This window comes from Aquarana catesbeiana, linkage group LG04 (genome assembly GCF_042186555.1).
Source record: "Aquarana catesbeiana isolate 2022-GZ linkage group LG04, ASM4218655v1, whole genome shotgun sequence".
NCBI classification, from domain to species: Eukaryota; Metazoa; Chordata; class Amphibia; order Anura; family Ranidae; genus Aquarana; species Aquarana catesbeiana.
The window spans coordinates 593,016,761-593,038,437 of NC_133327.1; the positions used below are offsets into that span (position 1 = coordinate 593,016,761).

At 40.7% G+C, this 21,677-nt stretch overlaps 1 protein-coding gene across 6 annotated transcripts in view; it reads left to right on the top strand.

Annotated features, from left to right (window-relative positions):
• EHBP1 (EH domain binding protein 1) overlaps window positions 1-21,677 on the top strand; it is a 733,557-nt gene that overhangs the window by 471,504 nt on the left and 240,376 nt on the right. For all 6 annotated transcript variants that reach the window (XR_012243991.1, XM_073628177.1, XM_073628181.1 and 3 more), the window contains one exon: window positions 7,329-7,472. Coding sequence is in view for 5 of the 6 variants with exons in the window: in XM_073628177.1 (XP_073484278.1) it covers window positions 7,329-7,472 (144 nt within the window). In the remaining variant the exon portion in view is untranslated. The remainder of the gene's footprint in view (window positions 1-7,328; window positions 7,473-21,677) is intronic.

Consider the following 21,677-nt stretch of genomic DNA (forward strand, 5'->3'; position numbering starts at 1 on the left):
TGTGAGGGGTGTACTCACTTTTGTGAGATACTGTGTGTGTATGTATATGAGTGTGTGTATACAGTATGTGTGTGTATATATATATATATATATATATATATATATATATATATATATATATATATATATATATATATATACAAATGCTTTGTCTTTCAATTCTGTTTTATATTTTAAACTGAATGGGTTGTTTTACAAGATGAGGGTTCACATAAACTTCAACTTCTAAATGCAAAATGTTGGCCAGATTCAGTCGCTCATCTTTTTTTTTTAAATGGCAAGGGTTTTGATGGTGAGGACTCTGTGCCTCAGTTCCTACTGCTACCCAACTGCTGCAACCGTTATACAGGAGCCCCACTTTCAGTTTTCCCTGTAGGATTATTCCTATTTTTATTTTATTTTTTGCATTAAACAGAATCTGCCACGTTGCCCGTTCAGGGAAAATTGGAAAATGCAAATGATAGGATAGCTTGATAGGCAGTCACTTGTTAAAAGATCTATCACGTTGCCCATTCATGCCAAAATGATAGGTTCCATTAACAGGCCACCCCTTCAAGCACTCCTCCCCCTCACTCCTGACAGATAATTGGCTGTGAAGTGCTTCCATCTCTCCATTAATTCTTTTAGAGCCTCAAGTCTAATCCATGTGAAAACTCCATGTTAGCCTGAGCTTACACGGGTTACTGACTTCTCCCGCCCCCGTGTAACAGTGAGAATAAAGCTAGATACACATGGGCCAAAAAATGTCAGAAAATTATCAGTTCGCCAGTTACCAGCCGACTTTCGGCCCATGTGTACAGCTCCTCGTCCAACAGAAGGCGGTCTCATGACCAGTGTTCTGCCGAAAACTCCAACTCGCCAAAATCTCCAACCAAGTCACTTCCAGTGACTCCATCAGCGGTAATTGAAGATTTGGACTATTTGGCTGTTTTCACAGAACACGAGCAGTGTATACACTACAGTACACAACATAATGAGTGGACATTGTTAGTCCGCCTGCTAGTAACCAGAAACATGCCTGCCTCCAAGGCAGTGACAACTTTTGTACTCCTTAGCCAGTGTTCTGTGAAAACTTGTTGGAGTTCTTGGCAGAACAGTGACTTCTGTCGAATGAGCATTCTGGAAAACCAGCATCCAATCAGAGCTCTCAGACAATGGACAATGATCAGTTTCCGATGGGAAATGTGTGATGACGTTTGTACGCTCCATCGAACTTTTGTTGTGGGATTTTCCGCAGACAAATGTTGGATGGCAGTTTTTTAAATTTTCCACGGACAAATGTCTGTTGTCAGATTTTCCGAGTGTGTATACATAAGTCCTTCGGACAAAAGTCCAAAGTACAAACACGCATGCTCGGAAGCAAGGACGAGCCAGAAGCGGTCGGTCTTGTAAACCAGTGTTCGTAATGGAGAATTAACATTCGTGACGTGGCAAATTATGAAATCGTAAAATGCAGCACACAATTCTCTTCTTTAATGGGATAATAATGAAGCTGCTTTGTTGGTGATACTGATGGAGTTATAGCAAACAATTTTTCAAAGGCTTTTTTTTTTTCTAGTGATATCAAGAATAATATTATTTTGCACTTTTTTTGGCTTTTTTTTTTTCTTTGGGCAAGTTACCACAACACCATTATCCCGTAGTTTTTAAAATTTTCAAAGATACAACTATGTTGGTGTCCCTTACAATTTTACATTGTATTTTTTTCAATGTAACTGCCTACTCCCAATCTGTCATTTGAAGTAAAACACATAGCCAAGTATTATTCTCCACATTTTTCTTATTGTGCTTTTAAAAAAGAAAACAAATAAAATTAGACATGCTGTCTGCCAATAGAACTTAACCAAAAAGTGCAGTCTATGCATCCAAAAATATAGAAAATATAACAAATCAAATCATTATTATTCAACCAAAAAATAAAATAAAAGCCTCATGCAGGTGTCCTGCTTCTTAATATAGGAGTTCAGCAATGCCAAGAGTTGATGAAAGCAGGGGTCCGTCATCCGGAGATATTTCCTAAAATCATCTGGATTATTCCCCTGGAGCTCCCGCAGCAAAGGCATATGACATAATTGGTCACGATTAATAAGGCAACCAATTTTTGGTCCAAGAAAGCCTCCTCCTCCTGTTCCTGGACTGGACTTGGGTCAAAACAATAACTCCAAGACCAATAATAAATAACACTCTATCTCCTCCGATTCCGCAACATGTCTGCTTGACGAATGGCCGCTCAGAAAAGAACTGAAAAACACGAAATGAAAAACGCTAAATGAAAAGTGCGAAATGAAAAGCACGAATCAACACTGACCAAACTTCTACTAACACGAAATTAGCAGAAGGAGCCCAAAGAGTGGCACTAAAGAGCTGAAAAAACGCGTAGTACGTTACTACGTTTGTGTTTGTTGGCCAACAATTCCTTGCCGTTTGTATGCAAGACAAAATCCAGGCACACGCCTTCGGACAAAAGTCAAAGGTTTTGTCTGCTGAAAATCCGATCATGTGTACGAGGCTTTAGTATGGCGATCTGTAAGTTTTTGTTTGTTCAGCCCACTAGGTTGAACAAAAAAAAAAAGAGGAGAAGGTCATATAAGAGGAGAAGGTCATATGCTTTCCCATACCGGGAATTTCTGTGGGCTCCAACAAACCGAGCATTGGGGGGGCCACAACAAAGGTTACATCTAAAACAATAATTTCAAGCATCACTCGGTGGCGGTGATATAAAGCAATACTTGAGTTGTAGCTCATTCCATGTATATATTTTCCAGCATACAGATAGATCTTTGAACGTGTTTTCCAATTGTTACCTTTTCTGCAGAGGAAAAGCGAGTAAACCACTGTTCATTATCAGAGAGGGAAGATAAAATGATAGGGCCCCCCATAGATATGCCTGATACTTGTTTGTGAGAGGTCTGCCCATATATTTAGATCCCTCGTTCTACCATCATAGCTGATGATATGGGAATCTCTGGTCAAAGCAAAACATTATATTACAGCAGTAAGTCTCTCATTGGATCTGGATATAAAAGCTAATGTACTAGTAATTGTTCCTGCAGTGACTAACTGCTGACCTCAACCTGTGAGTGACGAACTTCTCTGTACTATTTACCCAGCTTCATCTATGTGAACAAAGTGCGATCTTGTTACGTTTTCTATAGTCACATGTACAGACAACCTGCTGAACCAGTTGTCTGACACTGAAGAGCCCAGATTGTTGCTCTGTTACCATAGGCTCTTATTGTTCCAAGCAGCAGTCAAGTGTGTGCTAATTAAACACAGGTAAAATGTGAGCTCGGCCTATACCAGCAAAGGCGGGTGTGAGTTCACAGGTAATACCGATGCTTCCTGTGTGCCTAATGCTGTGCAGCAATTACATGCCTTGTAGAATAATAGGTTTCCTTTATTCGCAGATGCAAACGGGCTAAAGATAGCAAGGAAAAGAGTGGCAGTTTTGGCAACCAATCAGATCACAGGTTTTGTTTTCCTACAGTAGGGCAAAAATAAGCAACTGTTCTGCTTTTGTGGCACTTTTTGATCCATTACAATAAAGTAAGGTAAATTAAAAATGCAGCATTCACCACCACCATTCCCTGCAGACTGTCGGCTTTGACACCTTATGCCGTGTACACACGGGCGGACAGTTCGGCAACAAAGGTCCGACAATCTTTCCGATGGACTTTCGACGGACTTCCGACGGACTTTCTAACAACCGGACTTGCCTACACACGATCACACCAAAGTCCAGCGGATTCGTACGTGATGACGTACGACTGGACTAAAATAAGCAAGTTGATAGCCAGTAACCAATAGCTGCCCTAGCGTCGGATTTTGTCCATCGGACTAGCATACAGACGAGCAGATTTTTTTCGACGGGACTCGAGTCCGTCGGACAAATTTGAAACATATTCCAAATCTAAAGTCCGTCAGATTTTCACACGAAAAAGTCCGCTGCAGGTCCGATAGAGCCCACACGCGGACGGATTGTCCGCCGGATTCGGTCCGTGGGACCAGTCCGGTCGAAGAGTCCGCTCGTGTGTATGCGGCATTACTGCTGATCTTCTTCTGGGTTGGGTTGAAAGCCCAGCATCATAGTTCACATCCATCAAGCCCAAAAATCATGTACACACCTCCAAAGGGTTCGTCAGCGAGGCAGCCCGGGCTTACAGGAGAATGCTGCAGAGAACAGCACTTTACTACTTGTGCACCATTTTCTGCATCATTAAATTGGTATTAAACCCAATGGCAAACATTTATTATATTGCATCTTACTAATGCTTAGATGTGATTGCTGCATTCGTTTTCTTTCTTTTATTTTCAACTGGTAATCCAAGCCAGCAAGTCTGTTGCTTTTCACAACACAAACTCTCCAGCAAAATGTATATTTACATGGATGAGAAAAACCACTTAAAGAGGAAGTAAACCCTGATGGGTTTTACTTCCTCTTTTTTAGTCTGCAAAGTAAAAGCATAATAGGCTAGTATGCGTCGCATACTAGCCCATTATGTTGCACTTACCTGCAAATAAAGCCTGCGATGTCCCCGCTGGTGGCCGCATCCATCTTCGCCCCTCTTCCTTTCGGGGCCATGGACTTCGGCTCTGACGTCGGCGCAAGCGTATATGGTAAATATCTCCTAAACCATGGCAGTATAGGAGATATTTCCAGTACCTACAGGTAAGCCTTATTATAGGCTTACCTGTAGGTAAAAGTGGTGTAACTAGGTTTACAACCACTTAAAGAACTGCCCACTGCTGATTAGGGATAGGCTCAGGCATGTTGGATCATAGTCCCAACCAACCTGAACAATCCCACCAGGAAACCTTCACTGCACACCGCCAGTCATAGGCAGCGCGTGTATGTGCAGCTGCGGGCCGGGAAATGCCTCCCTGTCTATGATTTGCATCATTAAATTGGTATTAAACCCAAGAACAAACATTTATTATATTGCATCTTACTAATGCTTAGATGTGATGGCTGCTGTAGTTTCCTTTTTTTTTTTATTCATTCTTTTATTTTCTACTGGTAATCCAGCCAGCAAGTCTGTTGCTTTTCACAACACAAACTGTCCAGCAAAATGTATGCTTACATGGATGAGACAAACCAATTAACAGTGCCAGGGATGATTAAAATGAACAGCTTTTATTTATTCATGTAAAACCTTTATCCCAAAAGGAAAAAACTCTTTACTGTAACTGATTACAACGTGTGAGCTGGGGTTCAGCTTTAGGATGTTAGTGGTTCTAAATCTACTAATACATTTACCACCACCCTCCCCCCAGACTGACAATGTTGTTGTCTGCTGTGCCTCCTATGGTCCTTCCTCCAACGTGGTGTCTACTAAGTGTAACAGAGGGGAAAGAGCCAAAGAAAAGAAAACTGATGCAGCCATCAGTCTAATAATTGTTAAGCTTTTTGGGTTTAGTGCCGCTTTAAGAACTGCCCACTGCTGATGCTGGATTAGAAGGACCAGGTGTGTCACATGACCAGCTAGAAGAAACCTGGATTTAAGCCACACTATATTGCCAAAAGTATTGGGACACCTGCCTTTACATGACCTTTAATGGCATCCCAGTCTTAGTCCATAGGGTTCAGTATTGAGTTGGCCCACCCTTTGCAGCTTTAACAGCTTCAGCTCTTCTAGGAAGACTGTCCACAAGGTTTAGGAGTGTGTCTATGGAAATGTTTTACTATTCAAGTGCATTTGTGAGGTCACGTTCTGATGTTTAACAAAAAAGGCCTGGCTTGCTGTCGCCACTCTAATTCATCCCAAAGGTGTTCTATCGTGTTGAGGTCAGGACTCTGTGCAGGCCAGTCAAGTTCCTCCACCCCAAATATGCACATCTATGTCTTTGCCATTCTGACGCTTCCCTCAAACCACTTTGCATATTATTTTATATATACTGTGATTAAGGGCTCCTTCACACGGACGTGTCCGTGTACAGAGCCCGCTCTGCTCAGCGGGGGATCGCTCCGTCGATCCCCGCTGAGCAGGCAGATGACAGGTTGCAGCGACAGACCTGTCAGAGCGCCGCTCTCCCATATGGGGGATCGGATGATGACGGACCGTAGGGGATGGAAAAGTAGGTTTTTCCTCTGTCACACTTTTTCGGATCAGAGCAGGTTGGATGTCAGCAGACATGTCACCGCTGACATCCGACGCTCCATAGACCTCCATGGAGTGTCCGTTCAGGTCCGCCTAAAAAACTGACAGGCGGACCTGACCGGATCGGCCGTGTGAAAGAGGCCTTACTGTGATTCTGTAATTGCCAAAATATCCTGCAGTAATCTCCCTCCACTGAGTCTGGTTGCAATCCTTTTAACTTTGGGCAGCTGAAGCTGCTTGCCTGTTCACTTCCTGAATTTACACAGACACACAGAGGCACCCCTCCAGCTCTGCAGTTCTCATTGGCCCTCTTATGACTCATCCCCCCTCCCTTACTGGGAAACTCTCACGAGAGTGAGAGAGCTGTGCATGATGTCATGGGGGGGGGGGAGGCGGCAAGGAATTCCCTTACTTTTCAGGATTTCCTCTCACTAACTGGTTATGGGACAGGAAGTGAAGGGAAATCTCTGCAGTGGGACACAGATGGCAGGAAAAAAAAATCTGACGGGTTATAACCCAACCCTCCCCTGCTCTATCCAAAATTTAAAAAAAAAAACGTTTTGCCTGTAGTTCTACTTTAAATGCCATATATATATATGTCCCCAGACACAACTTAGTTACAGTATATCATGCTAATACCAAGTTACATACTTTTTACCACTGACTCCCTCATTTCCACATTGATGAGGCCATCCATCACACTGAATGTCCAGTAGGGAGGGGTGAGCCAAGGTGGACCATGTCTGTTATTAAGTCACTGTTCAAATTAAAGAATACCCTAGTTTTGGGGATAACATTGCAGTTGGGTGTTTGATTCTGTGTTGTGAAACTTCTCTCTCATGATCCTATTAGGCAGTGCTGAAACTTTGGAAAAAATTGGCCTTTTTTTTTTTTTTTTTTTTTTTTTTAAATCTGGATTTATTATTTGCATTAGGAGCTACGTGTATCAGTGACCATAGAGATGTAGCCAGCAGGACACCAATAAATTCTATGATGACAATTAGACATTGCACTACACTCCAAAACAAAAAGTGATTCTACTTCTGAAATTTCAGAATGTGAATACAGTGGACTCAATACTTTCAAATGCAACACTGGGGCATAAAGTTGATGTCCAGAGCTCAATGAAATGCTGAGTTGTTCAAGATGACAGCTGTATGTAGGTGGAATATAACTCCTATGTATTGCTTTCTGGTTTCTTACTTTTATGTCATGTTTCTTTTATTAAAGCAGCGAATGCTGTCCAGACAGGAAGAGCTGAAAGAACGGGCCCGGCTACTACTAGAACAGGCCAGAAGAGATGCTGCTCTGAAAGCAGGAAATAAGCAGAGGAACAATGTTGCAGCCTCTACACGCACCAAACAGCTAAGTGAAGTATGAATGACCTTCTTTATATTTGATATATTTCTCTACATCCTTGTTTTAGTTGGTGTTGCCTATAGAATCATATATACTGCCTTGGTACAGTAAGCAGGGTATACAGATTCTTTTTTTGATAGATTAAAGACTGGACGGCCGTATGCAATGAATGAGCTCAGGCATGTTCAGATTCTAGTCCAAACCCACCTGAACAACCTACCAAGAAACTGGCACCTGTACTGGGCCAACCATCTGTGTCCAACACATTCCCCACCTTGCAGCCACATGTATATAAGGGGCATATTTACATGTGGCTGAGGGATAGGGAATGCCTTGGCAAGTTATAATTGACCCAGTACAGTAGCAGGCTGGTGGGTTTGTACTAGGAGCCGAATATGTCTGAGCTTATCTCTAGTTCATGAGACTGAACTGTCAGTTTAGAACCTGACAGTGAAGGACATTGCTTCAGTACAGTTGATTTCCACACATTTGTTTCCCTTTCCCATTGATATAGTACTTTTATTTCTTGTCATAAAACTATGTGACTTTAACAATACTGAAAGCTATTTAAAGATATGAGATGCTTACACATAACTACAATAATTTTCATTATCCTCCGCTTCACCCAAATAGTCTAATCAGGCAAAGCATTGACATTTCCAGGTAGTGTCGGAGCTTGCTGCTAAGCCCCACCCCCACGCAACCTATTGGCCCATCACTATGATGGGCTTCCTTACTGGTCAATAACAATGTGTGTGAACTGGTTGGCGAAGGGTAAGCTTCAACGGTATAAGGACGTGCTGAAGCTTTTCACAATCAGAAGGGCCTGGCAATATGGGTGAAGCGGAAAAAAAAAAAATAAAAACTGCCGCAGGCATGTGAAGTTGCTCTGGGTACCTGTACTTCATAACTATCAACATCTTCTGTATTCCTAAAGTAACCAAATCGGTGACAGGAAAAGTCTCTAATATTTTTATATATTTACATGTGAATTAAAGTGGCTAAGCAAAAATTCTGTCTTTGTGGAGTCTCATTAGTTTATCAAAAAAAGATTCCATGAAATCCTAAACTGGTTATGTCAGCTCATCAAAACCACCTTTTGAGCCTATCAGAGATATCCCTCTGTTTATACTCCCCAACAAGGTGTCCTCCTACGTTGCCATCACCTTTTGCGAGTTTCTGAGGTAGTGGCTTTCTCATTTTTTATTTTTTATTGTCCTAAACAGGGACAAGGTTGTCTTGGGCCTTTCTAAAGGTGGTGTCTTCCTTTCACCTTAACCATGGCATTGTTCTTCTATCTCTCTATCTCTCCCCTTTATACCCCAAGGAGGTTGCCATTTAAAGTTTGGATGGGAGTGCAAGTTGTTTGAGTTTATCTGTCAGCCACGTCTTCTTTCAGACAGACTTAACTATATTTTTGTAATTCCTGAGGGTCCCCATGGGAGACAGCCCGCCTCTCATTCCACCATTTCTGGATAGCTTAGGCAGCTCATCGTCCAAGTTTATGGGCTTAATAACAAAGCTCTGCCTCCACATAATCAGTAAGTGCCATTGGGCTTTTTAGCTTTAGGCATCTGTTCCCGACTTTCAAGGCTGCTAAGTTTTTCCGGTGAATGTCCAGACCTCAGCTGATGCAGACTTCAAGTGTAACGTCCTACAGGCAGCTCTTTGAGCTACAGGTAGCCGTCGGTTTACTCTGTTTTTGTGGGTTTGTTGGCATTTTATTTTCTGTGTTTCCCACCAGTCAGTTGGATCACTTTTAGACATCCAATTTATTTTAAAATGTAATCTTTCCTTTGTCCCTTTAATGAATGGTTAAAGTGGTTGTAAACCCTTTTATATTTCCAGCGAAGTGATACACAGAGAAGACACAGTCCTTCTACATAAGCTGTACCTATTTATCTGCAGCCAGCTCTCTTCCATTTATTATCCAGAATTTACACAGCTTTTCTGAGCTTCCAGGGGGAGGGGAGCTGTTGTCACACATTGTACAGCTCAGAGAGGAGAGCTGTGTGTAATCTGAGACCTGAGTGGATGGAAGGGAAACCTCCACTCTACGAAATGTCATAGGGAAACATGCACAGCTCAGGCTGTCGATCAAAGGCTGTGTGCTCTCCCCCGTCCCCCTTGATCCCTTGAAGTTGGTACAGCCTATTATAAATGACTCATGCAGGTAGTAGAGGAACTAGATTGCAGCTAGAAAACACACTTGGTGCTTTGGATTGAAACAAGTACACACTATAGAAGGATATGCTTTGTTCATTTTTCATGTTTACAACCACTTTAAATTTTTTTTTTTTTTTTTGTGACTTACCCAAAACTCCTTTCTTGGAGTTAATTAAGGGGCACAGCTCCCTTCCCTCCTATTTTGATCACTGCTTCCACTGCTTTTGCACAAAACTGAAAAAAGGATTTTATGGTAAGTCAAAATTTTTGTTTTGGTATGCCTCACATGTAGGCCGTGTACTTTGTGTTTTGTAAAAATTGATCTATGATGTAAGATGGAGGAAATTATAAATGGTGCTCTGAAAGTAACCAAAAGTTTCCCAAGTACTACAACTACCACATAATTTGTTAAATATTTTTGCTCTGCCTATTTTTATTCTCACCTGAAATAGACCCCCTTACCGGTGTATAATAAATGAAAGGCCAATAGTTACTTTTACTTGTCAGTCTCAGTCCCAGCACAATTACATGGGTCATGCGGAAGGAAATGCAACGTGACAGGCCAGGTGCGATCAAGCCTGCTTTGTTAGCTTTCTCTCAGTGCCCCACCGATAACCTCCCAGATGACCTTGTAAGATCATCATCCCCAGGGAATTCACGCTGATTTAGTTTTCATAATGGCATTTCCGAAGCTGATAGACCTGTGCGTTGCACCATTGCTGTTACCCTGGCTATCATTTAGAGTGTGAGCTGATGCTGGCTAAATGGCTGGGGGAAATCTTACAGAGGATATAGCGTCTCCTCTTTCAGGTTTCAGATTAGAGGTTCCAAGTTTCTGATTAGAGGTTCCAAATCTAGATGATTTGATCAGACAATAAGTTTGTCCAGTTGTATAGATCTTTTCATTTAAGGCTGAGTTGTGCAAAGATCTTTTTGTTGTAGAGATACACATTTTACATTATCCATGTAAAGTGGATTGCACAATATGAAAAACACTAGATGATCTTCACCCAATCCGGATAAGGAAATGATCATATGTCTGTAGGCACTCCCTGACCTATTTAGACAGCCCCTGGCTGACCTTTCTTACAGGGATAAATTCATTAGCTGAGTTAGATTTTCCAGACTGATTGACATTTTCCCTCGAGATAAGTTAGCGCTAGGGGTGTCTGTTTGCGCTCCTCCCTTTTTTATAGGCATACAAATACATCCCAGCATTATCGTTTATGAAAACATCTTTTAGTAATTTAATCTGCATGTAAACCCGAGCCATAAACCTCTCAACTCGTTTGTAAATATAACATTACGTGTTTTGGTTTTTGGAAACCCACACTACCTCCTTATCACTAGTGATGGTCAGATCACGCATTTCGCTATTGATATTCTGACCCTGTATGACAGCAACAGATATAAATAGTGTTGCTTACAAACCGGTTTCAAGAATTTTTCTTTTTTAAACTATACTATGCATCAAGAAGCAGTGTCACGATCTTTCCCAAACTTCTCATAAAACTAGTTTGAGCAAACTTGTAAATCATAAGAAATATTAGCAATGCATGATTCATTTGGTGCAGGAATCACTTATATAACAGATATTTGGGTTTAGGGATCCTTTGAAGTGTTGGAAACTTGCCTTGAACTGAACTCTTCGTTCACAAAGAAAACTAGGTTAAAAGAGAAGTGAAGGAAGGCACAAATCCTCCAAAGAATGCATGAGTAGTGGAATAGTGGTCTGTTCTTTGACACCGGCGGTATAATGTGCACATAAGCTGTGCCTGAGTAATCAAAGAGTTAGGCAGAGAATGGGTTAACGTGGTGCATGTCTGGTGGCAGCCCTTGTATTAACTCTGTAATTATTTTAAGATTTAGCAACAATCCGAAATGTTTAATTCCACTTGGTGGTGTTTTCATTTTGCTAGCAGCAACGGTATTTATTTTAAGACTTAGCAGAGTAAGTATGTGATATATTGCTTTGCTTTTGACCGAGCCTCACAATGCTTTCAAAGACCTGACTAAATTGGTCGTCCTGTGCGAAGCTATGTAAAGCTGCTCCCCCCCCCCTCCTCATCTTACTACGGCTTCTTGTGGCAATTAAACCTGTAACTTTATTTTCTACATTTCTAGAGGGAGGGAGAACAGGGATCTTCTCAAAGAAAGGGAACTTTACAGAATGCAACCTTGGTGCTTTGATGTTAATTGGAAAACATTGATTGAAAGGACAGCTCTGCCATGCTGATAATTGTGACAGATTTAGATATGATCACTAGATCTGTAGATAACAAAAGCAGCTTTTGGCCATCTAATTGGCAAAATGAGGAGGAGGGGGGGAAAGAGCATTGTCTTTTCAATCCCTTTTCTGCCCAGGACTTTCTTTGCTCGTGTTTGTTAGAAGCACTTTTGTCATGTTTAATTTTTTTTGTTTTTTGAAAGTTAGGCCCCGATTACATATGGGCGATTTGGAATTGCGGGCCGAATGGCCGTGATGCTACCCACAATTTCGAATCACGGCAAAATGTGCAACACACATTTTAGTGCCCTTCATCTTGAATGGCACCCCAAACGTGGCACAATTTTGCCACGACTGTTGAGCGACAAGCGAGAAGTGCAAAATTGCTCTTGGCTCAGGGCCAAAATTTGATCCCTGTGCTTATTTGGAGCGACAAATGCACAAAGGGCAGCCCATTTAAGTGAACATATATGATAAATCAACTCATTTAAAATAGTACGTATCCAATGAAAAATCACAAAATGCATTCAAAGTCCACCCAGCATGTGCTTTATACTTAAATTGTAATTTCACCTTTACAGAAAATCTTACACTGAATCCCCCTGGTCCCGATGTACTGAAGTCCCAAAATCCTGCACTGTCAGGGCCGGAACACCACTTTACTGGCCTGGGCATTTGAAATCCCCGCAGCTTAATCTCCTCTCTGTACCGCTCAGCGTCTAAGGGCAAGAAGCATTCTAATTAGTACCGTCACATGGACGGCACTGACCAATCAGAATCAGTGTAGTCCAACCTGTAAGCGCTGTGAGGAAAGGAGAGAAAGCCAGGAGGATCTCACATCCCCAGACTGGTGAAGTGGTATTCCAATCCCTGACAGAGCAGGATGGCGGGACTACAGTACGGCGGGACCAGGGGGAATGGGGGGGGTCAGTGTAAGGTCACCTTACAAAGATTTCTTTAAATAAATTACAGTGCAGTTTTTGGACCCCCTTCACTTTTTTTAATTTTGTTATGTTGCAGCCTGATACTTCAGTTGTTTAAATTATTTTTTTTCTCATTAATCTTCACTCAGTACCACATAATGACAAAGTGAAAACAAATGTTTAGAAATGTTTGCAAATGTATGAAGAAGGAAAACCTGAAATATCACATTGGCATAAGTATTCAGACCCTTTGCAACAGCGCTTTAAATTTTAGCTCAGTTTGCCCCCCCCCCCCCCCCCCCCATTTCTCTTGATTGTTGCTGATATGTTTCCACACCTAGATTTGACTCCATCTGTGGTAAATTAAATTGATTGGACATGATTTGGAAAGGCACACACCTCTATAAAAGGCCTCACAGCGGATAATGCATACTGTATCAGAGCAAAAGCCATGAAGTCAAAGGAACTGCCTGCAGAGCCCAGAGACAGGATTGTTGCAAGCCACAGATCTGGGGAAGGCAACAAAAAATTTCTGCTGCACTGAAGGTTCCCAAGAGCACAGTGGCCTCCATAATTCTCAAATGGAAGAAATTTGGCACAACCAGGACTCTTCCAGAGTTGGTCACCCGGCCAAACAGCAATTGAGGGAGAAGGGTCTTAGTAAGAGAGGTGACCAAGAACCCGAAGGGCACTCTGACTGAGCTCCAGAGATCTTGTGTGGAAATGGGACAGAAGGACAACCATCACTGCAGCCCTCCACCAATCTGAGCTTTATGACAGATGGCTAGACGGAAGGTACACCTTAGTCCAAAACACACGAAAGCCCACTTGGAGTCTACAAAAAAGCACATGAAGGACTCAGAGATTGTGAGGCACAAGTTTCTCTGGTCTGAGGAAACCAAGATTGAACTGTTCGGACTCAATTCTGAACTTTGTCTGGAGGAAACCAGGCACTGCTCATCACCTGCCCAATACTATCCCAACTGTGAAGCATGGTGGTAGCAGCATCATGCTGTCAGGTGTTTTTCAGCAGCAGGGGCTGGGAGACTAGTCAGGGTTGAGGGAAAGCTGAATGGAGCAAAGTAGATGGATGTCCTCAATGAAAACCTGTTTCACAGCACTCAGGGACTCGGACTGGGCTGAAAGTTCACCTTCCAACATGACAACGATCCTAAGCACACAGCCAAGACAACAGAGGAGTGGCTTAGGGACAACATTGTGAATGTCCTAGAGTGGCCTATCCAGAGCCCTGACTTGAATCCTATTGAACATCTCTGGAGGGACCTAAAAATGGCTGTCCATTGATGGTCCCATCAAACCTGACTGAGCTTGAGAGGATTTGCAAAGAACAATGGCAGAAAATCCCCCAGTCCAGGTGTGAAAAGCTTGTTGCATCATACCCAAATTGACTTGAGGCTGTAATTGCTCCCAACGATGCTTACTGAGTAAAGAGTCTGAAGTTTTTTATTTTCAATAAATTCACAGGCATTTCTAAAATTCTGTTTTCTCTTTGTCATTATGGGGTACTGAATGTAGATTAATGAGAAAAAGGCTGCAATATGACATAATTGAAAAAAGTGAAGGGGGTCTGAATACTTTATGAATGCACTGTATATGAATACAAATAATTGTTTCTAAACAATCCAGTGCTTCTTCATCCAAATCTCAACATGTGCTCCAGCAAACCATGCATGGTGGACTACAAAACACCTCCTTCCCAGAACACAAAACCCCTGTTTTCTTGGTGCTCACCAGATTTTGCACTCACCAGACCTCCAGGACCCTCCTAACTTAATAAGTGGATACACAGTAGCTTAAATTTACGCTATCCTTCCAAGGCAGCCTTCCAAGTCACCTCCTTCCATCTTTTGATCTTTACACCTTTTACTCCTTCAAATGCATTTTGTCCATCATGAATAAAGAATAGCATAAAAAGGCATAGTGCACTAATTTTTATTGCAATAGTAAAAATAACACTTCCAAGTGCACACTCATAAATACAAATGTCAGCATTTAATATGGTTACTATACCACGTGATTCCAAGATAGCCACCACTGACCCAACTTCCTGTTTGTTTAATATGTGTGTTCCGCAGACCGGAAGTGATGTTGGCTGAAATGTTGTCACGATGATAGGTGGGGAATATTACTATATAATTACCAGGTTAAATTAATTGATTATATATATATATATAAAACAAATCTCTTTGTGCTTGGGTCTCAGTTTGAAAATTAGCTGCTAGCAATATACCTTGGTGGAGTATTTCTAAATTATTAAATAAACATGTGCAGCGCTCTACATAAAGTGTGAAGTACATACAGATACAGTAGTGCTTAAAAATGCATCCAGTATGAAATATCAATTCATGAGTATTCCATATGTGATATGGTATTCTCAAGTAAAGTGTAAAGTTCATAAAGTGTGACAGTGCTGTGAAAAATTAATTCATTGTGTAAACAACGGTCATCCCCCCCAAAAAAACTCAAGAGATTGAGCCCAGAAACAGTCCATTAGATGAAATAGAAATGGTATTTCCAATTATCCAATATTACACAGTCTTTCTATGAGTGGGAACATAACTCGGGAGAAGAGTGTAAAAATAGATTGAAAAGCCCTCTAGAAAGGTTACTCCACCACGTCCTGTAAAGCAGGGGGCTTTCCAGATGATTCTGACCCCGGTTAAAGTGGTCAAAATTAGCTTAGTGCACATATTGGAACATCAATGGTCTCCTCATTAATATAGAATGTATTCCCAGCTCCAGGCAAGTCCGTCTGACCTTCAACTCCGTTCGCCAGATTATATACCATGTGTATAAAACAGAAGACCAACCGTAGCGGAATCCGGTATGAAACAATTTATTTCAAATCTAAAAATTTGCACTTACATGCTGACAGCAACAAACAAGCATATACGATGCAGTAACATGAACAGCTCCACTAGCCAGTACCCAAAATGGCCACGATTGGCCGAGTGTGCTTTGTAAGTTCTGTGTCGTACATCCTAGCTCCGCCCTACGTGGTTCATCATAGAGGATGTCATCAGGGGCATGATCACCCAGGGGCATCGTCACTGATGCCCCTGATGACATCTATGATGAAATGCGTAGGGAAGAGCTAGGACATACAACGCAAAACTTGCCACGCATGCTGTAAATGGCTCCTGTGCGCATGTGCGGGAGTGACGTCATCACGCCCCCGGTCACTCATGCAGCCTGAGGCCGTGAATATTGAAGCCCTCTCAGCGTTGACAGCACGGCGCTGGAGGGCCTCGTTTTAAGGTAAGTTTCTCATAATGGGCTAGTATGCAATGCATACTAGCCCATTATGACATTGCCTTGCAGGGATTTTTTTTTCTTCACCAATTGTGGTTTACTACCGCTTTAATAAAACACCAAATAAAACGATCACTCTAAAATTATTATTCTACTTCTGACGTAAGTAAGCCATGCCCCCCCATCACACAGGAGTTTAACAGCAGGAAGCTATGGCTGCACTGCCCTCAGTTTCTCCTGTGAAAGCAGCAGGTGAGAACAGCAGGGGGTAGGACAGGTAGTGGGGTATTTTTTTTACCTTAATGCAGAGACGGTGTTAAGGTAAAACATGTTTAAACTTTAGTTCCACATTTCTTTAACTTTATTATTGTCACAAGGGGATTGACAATGCCCCCTGTGTGATTGTAACAAGTTGGGGAGTCAATTTTAGGGAGACTAATCAGAGCCTGTTGCCTCAGTCCCATGCAGAATAGTGTTTCACAACTGCAGCTTACCCATCCACTGCTACCAGGATTCTGACAGCTCCTGAACCCAGAAGTGTTCAGAGCTTATGGGTTCAGCCTTAGTAGAGGAGCATAGTAAGTGCCAAGGCTGGAAGGGGGGGATTCCTTGACAGTGCCCACATGTGAAAGTGATCAGTTGACTTTAAAGCCATCCAAATTACTTTACCTAAATTTAGTAAAGCTCTGCCTGGGACTGGACCCCCAGAGACCCACTGGGCCATAGACTCCTGTCTAGGTAACCTTGTGGGTGACCCTGCCTTAGTGCAAGGACCTGTCATAATACCTGAAAATGAAAACTTGGTTTGTTAATCCTTTCCTCTCCACCTTAGCCGAAGAAAGCATCGGTCTTGCTTGCAGGGACATACCGCAACTGGAAAATCTCCCTGTGATATAAGGAGATCCTTAGGGTTGCCACAAACACTGAGAATTGAGCATAGAGATGCTTGAAATCGGGAACATTACTTGTAACTACCAGGCCGTCTGTGGTACCCCTCAGGCCGGTTTCAATAGAAGGCAGTTAACCTACTTTTTCTTTTGGATTTTTGGATGATACTGGAGACCCATGCAGTTTACAAACTCTGTACAGATTGTCACCCTATTTGTGCACTCACCAGACCAAGAGTTCAAGAGTACCAACCACTTAAAGAAAAAATGTTGTGGTTTTTTTTTTATGGGGATGATATTTTTCACCTTATATCAGCAAATGCACAAATTTGGAAATTATAAATATTGCAGATACCTGTACCGGCCCTTTTGAATAGTGACCTGTAATTCTAATGAGTTTGGTGTTCTACGTTAGAATATCAGATTTGTCAGAAAGTTTGGGGTATTTTTTTAATTGAAATTGTATTGACTTTTAAGGGTTCTGAGGTAAGGTTATTGTTACAACGCAGGTCATTTTGCTTTTCATAATTGGTCCCTGTGGAGCCCTTTGGATTATATATCTTGATTTATACTCAAGGCTTCAACTGGTTTCCCAGTTGAAGCCAACCATAGTTGGGGCATGTGGGCACGATGGGGTTTATTTACTAAAGCTGGAGAGTGCAAAATCAGGCTCAGTTCTTCGTAGAAACCAATCAGCTTTCAGGTTTTATTGTCAAACAAGCTGAGGTTAGAAGCTGATTGGTTTCTAAGCAGCTTTTTTGCACTCTCCAGCATTAGTAAATAAACCCCAATATGCTTTTTTTTTTTAATCGTAACTTTATCAACATTCCTGCTCTGATTTCCTAAGCATTCATGTAAATGCTTATGGACTTTATCTGTTCTGGAACAAGAGCAGCTGTCTATAAAACTTGGCTAAGTCTAGCTCACCCAAGAACAGCCAGTAGTATCTTTAAAAATGAATATATCTTTCCTTAGACAGATCTGTGGGGTACCACAATATAGTTATTGATTTTAGATATCTACCTTGGTCAATTCTTAGCTTCTCTAAAAACAGATGGCTAATGCCCTGTACACACGATCGGACATTCTGACAACAAAATCCATCGGATTTTTTTCCGACGGATGTTGGCTCTAACTTGTCTTGCATACACACGGTCGCACAAAGTTAGTCGGAAATTCCGAACGTCAAGAGCGCGGTGACGTACAACACGTACGACGAGCCGAGAAAAATGAAGTTCAATAGTCAGTGCTGCTCTTCTGCTTGATTCCGAGCATGTGTGGCACTTTGTGTCGGAATTGTCTACACACGATCGAAATTTACGCGAACGGATTTTGTTGTCGGAAAATTTTAGAGCCAGCTCTCAAACTTTATGTGTCGGAAATTCCGATGGAAAAACTCCGATGGAGCCCACACACGGTCGGAATTTCCGACAACAAGCTCCGATAGCACATTTTCCATCGGAAAGTCCAATCGTGTGTACAGAGCATTAGAACAGAATTATCAGCTGGTTCTGATAAAACTTACACGAATGGTCTATGAATATTTCAAGTCAGCGAGTATGATTACCGCAGTGTACATGAATACTTATAGGTTTTGGATGCAAGTCTGAAGATTGTTGGGATAGCGGGGTCTTTCAAAGCTAGAATGCTCTGTAAAGGAACTTTGTCATGTAAGTAATGCATGGGCTTTGATTGCTGACCTTCCAAAAATGCTCAGAACAAACATGCTGCAAGTAAAGTCAGAACTTCTGAGCTACATTTGTTCCAGGTCAGTGAACTAGGGGAGGTACTAAATCCATTAGAAAAGGATGGCAGCCAGACAGCAAGCATTTTCAGGTAAAATCATAAATGGCAACAAAGCTATTTGTTTGATTAAAAATGGAATATTATAAATGCATAGAAGTCCGTTTTTAGCACCTCCAACAGGATCCATCGTATTTGTTACAGCACACTTTTCCTTTTATATTCAGTTACTGTAGCAGGTCTGAGTCAGAATAACACATACACCCAACTCCATACATGCAATTGTACATATAAGTGTACATGTATTTATGTCCAATCTGTTATTTTGTCCTGTGTGCTTCCTGTCCTAGTGTCTTGAAAACTGCTATACATTAACCTTATAAAGCTGTGTAAGTAGATTAAATTTATTCACATGAATTGTACTATATAAAAGAAGGAGAAGACACTTTTTTTCTTCCCTTTGGCTCGTCATGATTGCGGCTTGTGTAATCCTAGAATGAGATCATCACTAGCTGAAGCCTGAATTCTACACAGCCTATTCTGTTGTGCTCAGCATGCACCAGCGTAGAGTTAAAATCTTTATTCATTTCATTTAAAATGTTCCTTTTGTTGTTCTTATCATGTTCTAGCTTTCCCAAGGATATATGCCTTGAATGAAAAGTCACATGTGCATTACTAATTGTGTGCCATTGTATTTACTGTTCCAAGTGGTGGCACTGTGAAGCTACTAATTCTTTTGCTTCACTTGATGTATAATCATCTAAGTGCCTTTGATAGCAGCGAAACAGTATTAATTGTTTTGTACATTTCTTGGTCATTCTTCTTAGGTGGTCTTCATAATCTATTAAGAATTTTTAGCCAGATTTTTTATAATGTCATGCCTCCAGCCGCGATTAAATTGGTAATTAATGAACAGACCTTGGCAGTGTAAACCCCATCCCGTTAATTTTCTCCTGTCGAGTATTTTTTTTTTTTTTTTAAGAAGTTGTCGATGTCAGAAAGCATCGCGCCATCTTACTGGAGCCCCTTGGCATGAAACCACAACAGCTTGAATTTTTTTTTTTCAGCCATTAGCAGATCAGAGCAGTAATTTCACAGTGTTTTGGTCAGGGTAATTATAGTTGCAAGTACTGAACAAGGTTGAGAATTTGCAGGGGGAAAAAAAAATCCAGGAATACCAGGTGAGCCTCCTTGTGTTCAGTGGGACGTTATGATTAGTTTAATTGGTCTTTGTTTGATTTTCGCCGCTCAGCCCCTTCGTGAGGTGGCTTTGCAGTGACTTTCCACTTTTGTGTTCCTGACCTGCACTGACAAGAACAAGGGGAAAAAAAAACAGGAAAATCCTTTTGAAGTTGCTCCTTTGGCAACATGTTGGTTGCAAAATAAAAAGAAGAGTTCCATAAACAGTTAATTGCTGTCTGAATATACTTTATTTTATTAATTTGTCTGGTTTTCCCCCTTTTTTATTTTTTTTATTTTGTGTGAAGTTTCTGGTTCTTTTGTATTCAGGCTAGAACCGTGAGGAATAATTAATGCAAATCAAATTTAATAGTCTTTTTTTTTTTAATTAAAATCTACTTGTTAATTAATATTTGAATTTAAATTCATGTATAAAAATGCCGATTTCCAGTGTAGCATTTTGCATTAATGCAAATGTTATAGTTACTTGATCTGATTTAAATTTGAAACAGGAATTAATAATTGTAGTACACTTTGTGTTTGAATTGCCTGTTATATTATGTAGGACAACCCATGTATTATAGGTAGATGCATACTGATCTACAGTATAATCATTATCGTGTTCCAAAATATATTCCTTCGCATTTGTGCGATATATATATATATATATATATATATATATATATATATATATATCTATATATAGATATATTTATGTGTATGTATGTGTGTGTTTTAATGTAAATGTTTCTTTGTACTTTGGTAAAGTGACTAGTGATTGATGTACAAATAGCGCTGTGTAGGTAGGTATATGCATGCATAGGCATATTGACCTTGGCAAAGATAAGTTATAATAAACCCCATTGCCATTCACTTTTTTTCCCCCGTACAAGTTTTATGAGTGTTACATATATACTTATATACAGTGTGTATGTATATATATGTGTGTGTGTGTGTATATATATATATATATTATATATATATATATATATATATATATATATATATATATATATATATACACACACTATATACAAAATGAGTAAAAAAACCTTGGCTCTACAAGTATGTTACACGTGTTCACATGTTTGTTTATTTTACTTTTATTTTATTTTTTTCAAACATTTTCTTTCAGAATATTATGAATGAGTTCAGTGTACATAACACCAGATAATTAAATACATTATCTAAGTGACAAAAGAAATATGTATATACTTAGAAATACTTGCCATGGGCAAGAAGGTCACATTATTCTGTTTTTCTAAATCCATCCTATGTCATCAAGGAAAATACTTTTTTTTTATTTATTTTTTTTTAAACGGTTGCACTTTTCCTGTATGAACTTAAATAGCTTATTTATGATTAGATAAAAATCTTGTTTACTGATAGATTTTTGTATGTAGAGTCCTGCAAGTTTTACCCAAAGAACTTTTGTGGTCTTCTTTCTGAAGCAGCAAATGAAATAGTTTGCTGATGTGTCAGTTGTTAGATGGGCAGTAAGTATTTCCCATTGACACTCCCTTTATAGGACACAGAGTGGCAGTCATTTCAAACTTACATTACTCACAGCCTAGCCCCGATGTGTGTGTCATCATTCCAGGTCATTGTGGATTTGAGCAATGTGGTAGTGAGTAAAATGCAGTTACCCATAGTAACCAAGCACAAATCCTGTTTCATTGTTCTGAATATACCAACCTGATCAAAACTGCACCTTGTACATACTGTATATCAGGACATGACACATAAGGTGCTTATGCTTTAAAAGGAACACTGGCTTCTTCTTCAAAGTATTTTAAAGGTTATATCAGGCACCTTGCATTGT